Below are 12274 nucleotides of genomic sequence, written 5' to 3'. Positions count from 1 at the left end.
CTTTTGCATCAAGATATAAGAGCTCCACTTGTATTCATACTCACTGGCTATTGTTGGGCTAAAATTTTTTAAAAACTATTCTAATAGATGTGTAGTGAAATCTCATTGTGATTTGAAGTTTCATTTCTCTAATGACTAATGATATTGAGCATTTTTCATGTGCTTGTACTCAGGGCCAGGATTAGAGTGAGGCAACTGAGGCAACTAGGTCTAAAATCTTAGGAGGCATTTATTCTCAGGTGCAAGTGCATGTATAGGGCAGTGCAGGTGCCACGCTTGCCTCAATCTTGTCCTGGCTCTGCTTATTTGCTTTCTTTTGTATATTCTTTGGTGACAGATCTGTTTAAATCTTTTACTCATTTTTTTCACTGTTTTTTTTTTCTTATTATTGAGTTTTGCAAGTTCTCTATATATTCTGGGTACACGTCCTTTATCAGATAAGAGTTTTGCAAAAAACTACATCCCAGTGTATGGTTTGCTTTTTGATTCTTCTAGTTGTCTTTTTTTAAGAGCAGAAGTTTTTGATTTTGTTGCTGTTGCTGTTTTAGAAGATGTTATATTGGCCATCATGGCGGGAGGATGACCCACCAGATAGAAACAAAAGCATTATCTCAGATTCTCCAAAAAGGGTAGATAATTATGTTGCTAGGAGTTAAGGCTTCTTTATGGTGCTCTCTTTCTAATCAGGCCACTAAACTTTGTTATAGGAGAAAATAACCAAAAGGAAGATTTTTGTGTGTGTGTGGGTGAGAGCCTAAAGAAGTTTCTCGAACTTCTTAAAAGTTGAAGTTTTATTCAGTTTTGTCTCATTTTTTTTCTCTTTATTGTTCCGGAATTTTAAAACTTTATTTCAGTTCTTTTATTGGTTGTTCTTGAAGTTTAACTATGCATATTTAACTTAACAATGTCTAGAGTTAAGAACGTCATAGCTCTCAATTTTGTAAACAGTATAAGGAATTGATAATAGTTTATTCTCTTCTTTCCCTTCCCAGTTACATATTCTTATTGTCTCATATTTTAATTTTCTGCTATTATTTTGTGTTGACAATATTTATTTGGGTTTACCCATATGTTTATGATTTATTTGTTTGCCTTTCCTTCTTGCGCTTCAGACTTACATTGGGTCCATTTTACTCCTCTTCAGGTGTATCCTTTAGAAGTTCATTTAGAGCAGATATCTTGGTGATAACTTGTTTGTAAATGTTTCTGTTTTTCTTCTTGAAAGATAGTTTTGCTGGGTGTACAATTCTGGGTTGATAGTTACCTTCTTTTAATTAGTCTGTTATTGCCTTGGCTTCTATTTTTCTGATGAGAAGTTGCAGTGATTTTACTTTTCTTTCCTTTGCATTAATGCCAGCAAATATGATTCAAAACAGTGGATGATATGTCCTTGATCACTGTTTGTTTTTTGGATTTTCCGTTTGTTATTCTGTAATTTAGTTACAATATAAATGGCTATGAATTATTTCTATTTATCCTGTTAAGTATATTTTTATATTGTGCTTCCTGGACCTGTAGATTAATATTTTTAATCGGTTTTGAAAAATTTTCAGCCATTACCTTTTACGATATTTTCTCCATTTCATCTTTGTTTTCTTCTAGGGCTCCAATTTGACACATGCCAGATCAGGGGCTGGCAGACTTTTTCTGAAAAGGGCTTCACAGGCTACATGCAGTCTCTGTTGCACACTCTTTGTTGTTTTTTTAATATATTTAAAAAAAATTTTCTTCTATTTATTTATGGCTGCGTTGGGTCTTTGTTGCTGCGCACATGTGGGATCTTCCCAGACCAGGGCTCAAACCCCTGACCCCTGAGTTGGCAGGGAGATTCTTAACAACTGCACCACCATGGAAGTCCCTCTTTGTTTTTTATTTTGGCAATACAAAGCCATTCTTAGCTCACAGCAAGAGACATGCTTAGCAGAAAAATATGCTAGACTTTCTTTTTCTTTTCTCCATGGCTCTTAATCGCTCATATTTTTCATATCCTTATCTCTTTGCAACAGTCTATATAAAATCTTTTGATTTATCTTCCAGTTTACTAATTCTCTCTTCAGCTCTAATACTGTATTCATTGAATTTAACAAGTATACATTTTTATTCAGGATATTATTATTATTAATTATTTTTAATTTGTCATCTGGTAGCCAGAGAACTTCACTAAGGTTAGTTTTTTTCTCCGTAAGGATCTACGCTTAAGTGAAAGTTCCAAACACAGCTTTTCCATCTCACTACTATTTCTAGTTTTAATCTTCCCTGTGCTTTTGCCTGAGAAATCAGCCTCAGGGCCACTTCCCCTGTCCCCTTTTCCTGGCTGCCAACCTCTATAGGTAGGCTCCTGGCTATACTGGCTTCTCACTGCTCTGATCCAGCTCCTGCCTCTGATGCCTGGCTCTGGGCTGCTCTGGCCCACCTGGCCCAAGCTCCTGTACGCTGTCGTACTGTTTCCCAAGCCCAAACTCTTGGTTTCTGTAGCTTAGGCCCTAGTTAGCTCCAAGATCAACCCACATTTGTTTGTTGATATGTTTGTTTTGGGGGACAGAGGTCATTGGACACCTCTGCTACAATTTGCGAGAGCAAAGCTACTACAGTGTGTACTTCCCAGCATATAGTTGCTGTGGAGATGTCAGGTTCCTTGGAGCTTCTATTCAATTGCAATGTCAGAAGCATAAATAGCCTTTTTTAGAAAAAAGGCTATTGAAAAAAATTCTTCTTTCACAAGGCATTGTTCATTGAGTAAGAGATGACAACATATTTTAGAATTTTTAAAATATATTCTTCATAGAATATTTCTCTCAGATTTATTGTGTTTTGAGGTTCTCTTTTTGGTACACATTTTTACTTTCTGTGGTGTTTTTATTAAAAATTCACCAATGTTTTTTACCTAATGCCATTACTAAGATAATATTAAAAAAATAATGAGCCACATTGTAGTATACTATGAACATTGCTGTATGCCAGCAATGAATTTGATATTTGGTGTAGAAGTTTTAAGTGTAGTGTGTGTATATATATATATATATATATATATATATATTTTTTTTTTTTTTTTTTTTTTAATTCAGGACAATGTCGGACCAGGAGGAAGGATCCGATGCTCAGAATGTTGATTCACCAAAAGAAATAGAGGATGCTTTCGGGACTCTCAATATTCCAGTTCCCGCAGAAGAGGTTCCAGAGTCAGATCAAACTGAAGACTGTGAATCTGAACTAGAGCCATCTAGTGGGGGCCGTGAAAAACATGTTGAGGAGACGAGTGACCAGAGCGTTTCAAGCCTGGAGCTAAATGATGTCGAGCAACTCATGGAAGACGTTACGGCAGATGAACAAGTTTCACATTCTCCAGGAGACGGTGGAGAGTCTCTAGCTAAATCTGATAATGCAGTGCAGTCAGCCGAACAATATTCAAAAGATTCTCTGGCATTTCTGGAAAAAATAAAGGCTGTAAAGGAATCTCTGAAAACATCAATGAAAGATTCGTCAGCAACAGGTATTACCTAGGGAAGATAGGGTATTTTTTCCGCCTCATTTTGAAGAATGGTTGTTTTTTCTTGTTTGCTTTTGCTTGAAGATTTATTTTATATTTGATATTACCTTCCCACTCCCTTATCCACCAAACCTCTGTGGCTATGCCCCTTGAATCTCTTAATTATGTGTGAAGCCTCTCCTCTATTCTGCAGCATCTACTTCCCTAAATAAAGGAGCATCGGTAAATTTTAAAGTGCTGTTTATCTGTTATTCCCAAATAAAATAGGTTCTTAAAATGTTTAGGGAGAAATTTTTGAGTATAATTGTAATTCTTTTGCATGCCATTTTGGAATTAATTGTACATAGCTAGCAAGAGGTGGGATGGGAACTTGACACCATATTTTTCTAGTTTCATATACAGTACTCATTCCACGTATCTCGTTGCTTTTGCGTATTTCCATATTTCTGCTTAGTGTTAACTTTATGTTAAGCTTCAGAAAAATCATTGTTGTCTTTCATTATGGGTTAATTTTAAAGACATAATGTTGATCACATGGCATGTGGAAGTTATTACTACATTGTTGGTAACAAAGCAGAAGGGGAGCAGGAAGAAGGTGGTTACATGGAGAATTGTACTTGGGTGGTTAACTGACCGCTCCTTCTCCCCCTTGTCTGTAACTTTTGAGAGAGTTTCCATCTATAGAGTGGAGACCGTGGGTCATCATTTAACAATAACAGCAGCTTAGTCTGGCTGGTAAAATGTAGCTTTTGAATCTAGTGGAGTAGTTAGCTCTTGTGTGGTGTGTCCACACAAGTAAGAATAAAAAGGAGGAGGAGAAGTAATCAAGCCCATTTATGCCTAACTGAAGTTGTTATCCCTCAATTACATTATTCATTGTGAATTTGGGCTCCAGTTTTTGATAATTCTGTGATTCCCTGTGATTATAGCTTTTACCAAATATATTATTATTAAAAAAAAATGGTCTTGGTCCTGTAGTTCCTGAGGCTCACAGATTCCTGAACAAACTTTCCCTTCCCAAACCTTAGAAAGTCACGGCTATGAAAAATTTTAAATACATTAATCATAGAATTTTGAATCCAGGAAACAATTAAAATAGCCTTCTGATAATGTAACATCTGTGAGAGTGTTCTCTTATTAAGAGAGAACTGTGAAAATAATATTTAACAAGCTTAAAGAACCTTAGCATCAATAATGCCTTGTTACATTTCATGCTGGGATTAGTGATGAATGTCTCATAGAGCTTTATGAAAGCTGTCATGTCAGGCATCTAGAAATATATGAAACTTTTTTGGTCTACATGTGTAGTCTCCACTCCATCTTACTTATATTACATCTTCTCCATTAAAATTTAAAGTCTTAGATATAAAAGTAAAAAGTTTACCCCATCATAATTAGTTTTTAAGTACTATATACCCTCCCTATAATTTGTAAACAGATAATCATTTTATAATAACAGTTTTTCTCTATTTTTAACATGTATCTTGATTTTTATTTTATAGAGTTGGGAGTGAGCCACATAATGTCCATTTTTGTGAAAAGTAGATTTGTGCATAGTTATTCCAGATATTTGTAAAACAACAATGATTTTCTGTTTTGCATTTTGCCAGCTATAGTCATAAATCAATTATGGGAAGAAGAATGGACTTAGATAATCTTTTGTCATCGCAAGGTCAAGGAAAATTTTCTTTGAAAATTTCCCTGTTGGTTTTTCTTAACTTCATGAATACACACTGACTTCCTGATGCATGTATAAATATATAATCAAAGCATGTATGTTTCTCAGTTCAGGTCTCAGGGTCTCCCTTTGTAATACTACACAGAAACACTTGATGTTCTGAGATGTTTCCTATGTTTATATCTGAATTGTATATACCAGATATTGGGAATCTTTAAAAATTTTAAATGATTTTAAAAGAATCTTTAAAATCATTTTAGTTTCATTTCCTCTTTCTCGTGGTATTCTGGGCAAGGAGGTAATCTCGAACGTGCACTGATCCTCATAGAAGGCAATGCAAGAGAGATCTGAACTTTGAGCTGGAGTTGGGGGAGCAGGCATTGACCATTGATGCCAGTTCTTGAGGTTATGCATTGATTTTCAAAGCAAAACGCTGCAACTGAATGTTTGTCACTTCTCCTCTTAGAAAATGAACACTAGCTCTTATTACGGAGGTGTGGTGGGAGAACATGGCAGAGACAACCTACATTCTACGTGATTACAAATTGTCCCATATTTCTCTGTCTGCCTGTGGATTCTATGATGCTGACCCTTGCTTTTAACTATGACTCTTTTTTTTCTCTTATTTTTTCTACAGTAAAAGTTGTACTTCTTCCTGTGGGCCAAGAAATTATAATGCCCTTTAAAGTTGACACTGTTCTAAAATGCCTCAAGGATCATTTTTCATCTCTATTAGGTGTCCCACCTTATGTCCTACAGATAAGATGTGCAGGTAAGCTTGGAGGCTAATAAAACTTATCGAGACTTCTCTTTGCTTTGTTAAACTAAATATCTTCATGTTTACTGTTTGAACATTATATTGTGGTTATATGTTCGTTTATTCAACGCATTATTATTGAGGACATACTTTGTTCCAAATACTTTGCTAAGAGCCAAATATATAAAGAAACATGAAACAAAATCCCTGTTTTCAAGTTGTTTACAGACTAGGAAGGAAGAAGATGTATGCAACGGTTACCACACAGTGTGTAAATGTTTTGATGGAGATATGTTCAAAAAGCTGTGAGAACAATGAGGAAGGAAACTGGGAGATTCTAGAAAGCTTCATCTGATAAAAGTGATAATACTTGTGCTAAGTCCCAAAGAGGTGAGAAAACCTGGGACTTTTGGGAAGTGGTAAGGAGTTTAGAGGGAGTAGAAGTAAATTATATATGGGAAGTAGGAGGAAATGAGGTTAAAAAAATAGGTGATGAATGAGCATGTATAGAAAAAGAAGAGGACTGAAAATGGTTTATCTATCAGTCTTCTGTACATTAAGGTCAGTTCACATTCTGATGATGTTCAACTTTATTTGTATTTTGTGGGCAATATTGAGTAGCCCACCTTATATTAGCCTTGTGTCATGAGAGGCTGAGGTCTTAGTAACTGTGATAGAATTAAGCAGACTAGAATAGCTCAGGAAATGTTTCTGTAGAATATGCCTGCACAGATAATATTTTATTTTAAAAAGTTTGATATTAACTTATAAAGATGCCACAAGTTTCTAGGGCAATAGGAACATTTTTTTTGTGGGAAAATCCGAAGTGCTAAAAAGGAGTAAGCCATACCTATGAAGTTCTTCCTCCTTGCCAAATCAGAGAAAAACAATCAGTTCAATTTCAAAATTATTTTTAGAAAACTATTGTAATGAATGTGCTCCAATAGTAAGATGTTCATGTATTCAAACAACAGGTTACTAAAGCTTGATTGAGGAACCAAAGCTAAAATTTAAATAGTTATTGTAACAATAATGATACTGATGATGATAATGGTCATGTTGATGATGATGGCTAATTTAATGAGCACTTACTATGTGCTAGTCCTTCTACAGAATATTCTGCCTACATTATCACATTATCATTCAGTCTACACAACAATCCTTTGAGGTAGGTATTACTATTAATTTTTTTTGAGAGATGGAAGCTAAAGCTTGAGGAACTTCTGCAAATTCCCAAAGTGGCAGAGTCTGAACTTAAATATAGGTATGACTCCAAAAAGGGAATTTGGAACTGCTTGGCATTAACTATAAGGTGAAGTTCAAAACTGGAGAAGAGAGAGCACTTTGAGACTGAGCACCTGGCCAGTGGTACCTAAGAATCTATTTCTTTGCACTTCATGACTTTTCTTTGCACTTCATGACTTTTCTTCTTTATGTGTAAATACCATGCATCGCCACTGGCTTATGTCAGCAGCAATAAAAAAAGAGTTTGATTCTGTGCCAGCCACTCTCTAAGACAGGTACTTTCTTCTAGTACTAGAACTGGAGTTCAAGTTTGGTGGGACTAAGCCTACACTAGAAACAATTAGAGGGCTGAAGAGGGCTCTGTGTTAGTTGGAAGAGGAATCTCTATTAGTTTCCTATGACTGTTGTAACAATTAACAAATTTAGTGGCTTATTTTGCTTATGGTTCTGGAGGCCAAAAATCCTAAATCAATTTCACTTGGATAACGTCAAGGTGTCAGCAGGGCTGTTTTCCCTCTGGAGGTTCTGGGGAGAGTCTGCTTCCTTGCCTTTTCCAGCTTCTAGAGTTGCATTTCTTGCATTCTTGGGCTTCCTCATCTTCAAAGTCAGCAGCATAGCATCTTTAAATCTCTCTCTGCTTCCGTCATATCATCATCTCTGTAGTCAAATCTCCCTCCTCCTTCGTCTTAAAGGGCACTTCTGATTACATGTAAGGCTCATGTGAATAATCCAGGATAATCTACCCATCTCAAATCCTTAACTTAATAAAATCTGCAGTCACTTTTTCCATATAAGGTAGCATTCATGGATTCTAGGAATGTACATGGATATATTTTAGGGCCATTATTCAACCTATTGCAAAATCCATATAACGTTAATTTTTTTAAATTAAGAATTTAAGGTGAAATTGAAACTCAGAGATTTTTGAATGTGCTTTCTTGAACATAGCTAAAATAGACTAGTGGTATCTGACATATTTCTAAGAATGAGTAAAACAAACCTTTGCTGTGTTAAATTCCTAATTGTAATTTAGGAAGAACATACATTGGAAAACTGATATAGTTTCTATCATTATACAAAGCAGCAGCCAGTAACATTGTATGTATTTATGTATGCCTTAAAATATAGAAAAAACTTTATAGTCAGTTTATGAAATAAACCAGTGGGGATGGGGGTATAAGTTGAAGCAATAAAACATAAAAATAAGGTGATGATGTACACTTTTTTCAGCAAAAACCTGAGTCTTAGCTCTACCTTGGCATGAATTAATTTATATGAATTTCTAATTATAGAAACAGAAAGGAAGGGATTCTTTACAACTCTGAGTGTATACATTAGGAGTGTGTATTAAAATAATCAGGCTTTCCCTGATATGGATATGTCCTATGCTTATGTATAAAACATTGTGATTTTTTAGAGAATCGATGTTTAGAATATGATTTTACTCATATTATAGAATGTGTTTTTTATTTTTAAATGTTTATAGTTGCATGGTTATTGTATATTTGTATTTCTGATGAGTTGAGAGTTGTATTTTTACTTTACTTATAATGCTGAATTCTTGCTCAGGAGTACCACCTTAATTTTTTCCATTGTGGAGTTTTTGATAACTAATAATACAGCAAGAGGTGGACATCATCAATACGCTATTTGGTAATTAAACAATATGTGTTCATATAAACACCACTGATGTTTTCCATCCCTTAAAATGAGTACATATAATCATTTCTTTGCCATAACACTTCTTATAATTTTATCTAATTTTTAGGAATGATTATTAAAAATCATGAGACGCTACTACAACATGGAGTTAAGCCCCAGGATATTGTCCAAGTGGAAATCTTTTCTTTACATCCAGATCTATATCCAATCAAAAGAATAGATAGATCAAGTGATGCCTCTCAAATCATAACTGTCAGAGTACAAACTGGTTAGTTATTTGATATCTTTTAGATAAAGTATTTTTTTAGAGTCCCTTTGTAGTTGAACTTTCATTTAATCTTGGTTTTATCTCCTCAGGCATTGATCAGTACCAGGAAGTAGCTGTTGAGATTATAAAATCTGATTTTCACAAACCATTTCTTGGTGGATTCAGACATAAAGTAACAGGAATGGAATATCACAATGCTGGAACACAAACTGTACCTAAAAAGATTCCTGAAAAACTGAATGCATTTTGTAGGGATACACAGGTAATTTTTTTATTTTTCCATGTAGGATTTTGAAGCTACAGAATCAGCAAATGTTTTACTGTGTAGCTCTCTAAAATTAAAATCTTCTAAGGAATTATATGGTAATTAAAATAATGAAAGCTATTAACTTAAATGTGTAGGAAAATATGCTCTTTACTCACTTTATGTGTATATAGTGGATATTTATTTAAATTTTTTAAATGTTTTTATTTTAGACAGTTTTTCAGAGAAGAAAGCTCCAGCAAACTACAAATACAACATCCACACAGATGACTAAAATTGGTGTGTATGTATCAAATATGACTGATAAACTGGTAACACCAGGAAAATATTTTTCAGCAGCAGAATACCATGCTAAAAGATTAAAGGCGGTAAGATAACTTTTATTATAGGTGAATACTAAATGACTTTTTACTATGTAAACGGAGTTATGCAACCATTACCACAGTCAATTTTAGAACATTCTCATTATCTCAGAAAGAAATCCCACATCCAATAGCAGCCAGCCCCTATTCCCTCCAATCCTTTCTGCTTTCAGCAACCACTAATCTACTTTCTACCTCTATTGATTTGCTTATTCTGGGTATTTCATATACATGTAATCATACAACGTGTAGTCTTTTGTGACTGGTTTCTTTTACTTAGCATAATGTTTTCAAGGCTCATCCATGTTGCAACATGTATCAATATATTGCAATCTATATTGCAAAATAATATTCCATTGTATGTACCCAATTGTATATACCTACTGTAGGTAGGTCAATATATATACCACAATTTGTTTGCCCATTTATCAGTTGATAGACATTTGATTTGTTTCTACTTGTTGGCTATTAGGAATAAGGCTGCTATAAACATTCACGTACAAGTTTTTATGTGGATATGTATTTTCATTTCTCTTGGTATCTGCCTAGGAATGTAATTGCTAGATCATATGGTAATTTATTTATTTATTTATTTATTTATTTATTTTTGGCTGAGTTGGGTCTTTGTTGCTGCGTGTGGGCTTTCTCTAGTTGTGGCGAGCAGGGACTACTCTTTGTTGCAGTGCATGGGCTTCTCATCGCGGTGGCTTCTCTTGTTGTGGGGCACGGGCTCTAGGCGTGCAGGCTTCAGTGGTTGTGGCTCGCGGGCTTTAGAGTGCAGGCTCAGCAGTTGTGGTGCACGGGCCCAGTTGCTCTGTGGCATGTGGGATCTTCCCGGACCAGGGCTTGAACCTGTGACCCCTGCATTGGCAGGCGGATTCTTAACCACTGTGCCACCAGGGAAGCCCTCATATGGTAATTCTGTTTAACCTTTTTGAAGAACTGTCAGACTGTTTTCTAAGGCAGCTGCACCATTTTATGTCCCACCAGCAGTGTGTGAGGATTCCAGTTTCTCCATATCCTTATCAGCACTTTTGGATTATTGCCATCCTAGTGAGTGTGAAGTGGTATCTCATTGTGGTTTTGATTTGCATACCCTGATGGCTAATGATACTGAATATTTTTCATGTGCTTATTAACAACTTATATATATTCTTAAGAGAAATGTATATTCAGATACTTTGTCCAATTTTAATGAGGTCGTCTTTTTTATTATTGCTTTATTGTTTAAAAAAGTTTTTTTAGTTATTTGCTAAGTGGTTGCTCCAAGTGTAATTTAGGGATTAGAATATACATCTCAATTTATAGCAACATACTTCGTATTAATACTAACTGAAATTTAATAAAGTATTGAAACCTTGCTCCAATAGAACTCCAAGTTTATCCCTTCTTCTTTGTGCTATTATCATACAAACATGTACATTGTTTATGTTCTAAGCCCTGTAATTCCTTTTATAATGATTGTTTTTATGCAATTGACTTTTAAATAAGAGTAGAAAAGAGGAAAATATATTTATATAGTCTTTTATATTTTACCTACATAATTACTTTTTCTGGTGCTATTTATTTCTTCATTTGAGTTAAAATTAACATCTAATATCATTTTCTTTCAGTTTGGAGAATTCCCTTTAGTATTTGTGTATGCTTGTATACTTGATGGTGTCCTGAAGATCTCTGAGTCCCTGTTCCTTTACCTTTTTTTCCCCCTCTTCTTCAGAGTGGATAGTTTCTAATGATCTATCATCAAATTCATTATTCTTTCTTTTGCCAGTTAAGATCTGCTGTTGAGCCTACTTTTTGTGTTTTCATTTCAGTTATTTTACTGTTAAACTCCTAAATTTCCACTTGGTTCTTTTTTTTTTAATTTCTGTCTCTTTGTTGATATTCTGTCACCATACATTTTAAACAAAAACTTATTCAGTATCTAACCCTAAACATAGTCAATATGGTATTTTCCTTCTTTTTTTCCAAATGGAAAAAAATTTGCAGAAAATTCCTCACTCAGATTTTTCTTTTTCTTACTTTCCATTGGGAGATAATTATACATGGAACTTTAAAGAAGTTTCTTGTACACCTAACATTATGTCACAATCATTTCTCTACCTTTTAGTATTTATTATAAACAATTTAACGGCATTATATTATTCCACAATGTTAACACTATAATTTAATTACTTTCTTTTTTAGGACATATAGACATGTTTTCATCAAAATCTTAATGCTATATAAATTGTAGTGTGCATTTAAAAAATACTTAGAGAAGATGTTAGAAGTTGAATTACTAGGGGAAAAAATGATGACTTTTTTAAAGTTTTAGATATTACCAAAGTGTTTTTCAGAAATACTGTACCAAATGATGTACGCATAAACCACTTATAAGAGCCCATTCCATGCTGACTTCACCAGTAGCACATATTATTTTAAAAAATTGTTGTCTCCTTATAGATGTTAAATATATTTTTATATTTTCTCTCAACCTATCACTCATACTTAGTTTATGATGTCTTTCATTATAGTCAAACTTATTAATATTCCCTTTTATGGTTTTTG

General features: G+C 34.3%; 1 protein-coding gene across 11 annotated transcripts in view; it reads left to right on the top strand.

Moving 5' to 3' along the window:
- Window positions 1-12274, top strand: part of IQUB (IQ motif and ubiquitin domain containing) — a 150013-nt gene that overhangs the window by 8638 nt on the left and 129101 nt on the right. For all 11 annotated transcript variants that reach the window (XR_014246917.1, XM_082400026.1, XM_082400020.1 and 8 more), the window contains 5 exons: window positions 3066-3490; window positions 5803-5937; window positions 8936-9097; window positions 9187-9359; window positions 9575-9730. Coding sequence is in view for 10 of the 11 variants with exons in the window: in XM_082400026.1 (XP_082256152.1) it covers window positions 3070-3490; window positions 5803-5937; window positions 8936-9097; window positions 9187-9359; window positions 9575-9730 (1047 nt within the window). In the remaining variant the exon portion in view is untranslated. The remainder of the gene's footprint in view (window positions 1-3065; window positions 3491-5802; window positions 5938-8935; window positions 9098-9186; window positions 9360-9574; window positions 9731-12274) is intronic.

This window comes from Balaenoptera borealis (genome assembly GCF_965194805.1).
Source record: "Balaenoptera borealis genome assembly, chromosome: 7".
Classification (NCBI taxonomy): domain Eukaryota; kingdom Metazoa; phylum Chordata; class Mammalia; order Artiodactyla; family Balaenopteridae; genus Balaenoptera; species Balaenoptera borealis.
The sequence above is the reverse complement of the archived record's forward strand: the minus strand, read 5'-3'. Positions and strand labels throughout refer to the sequence as shown.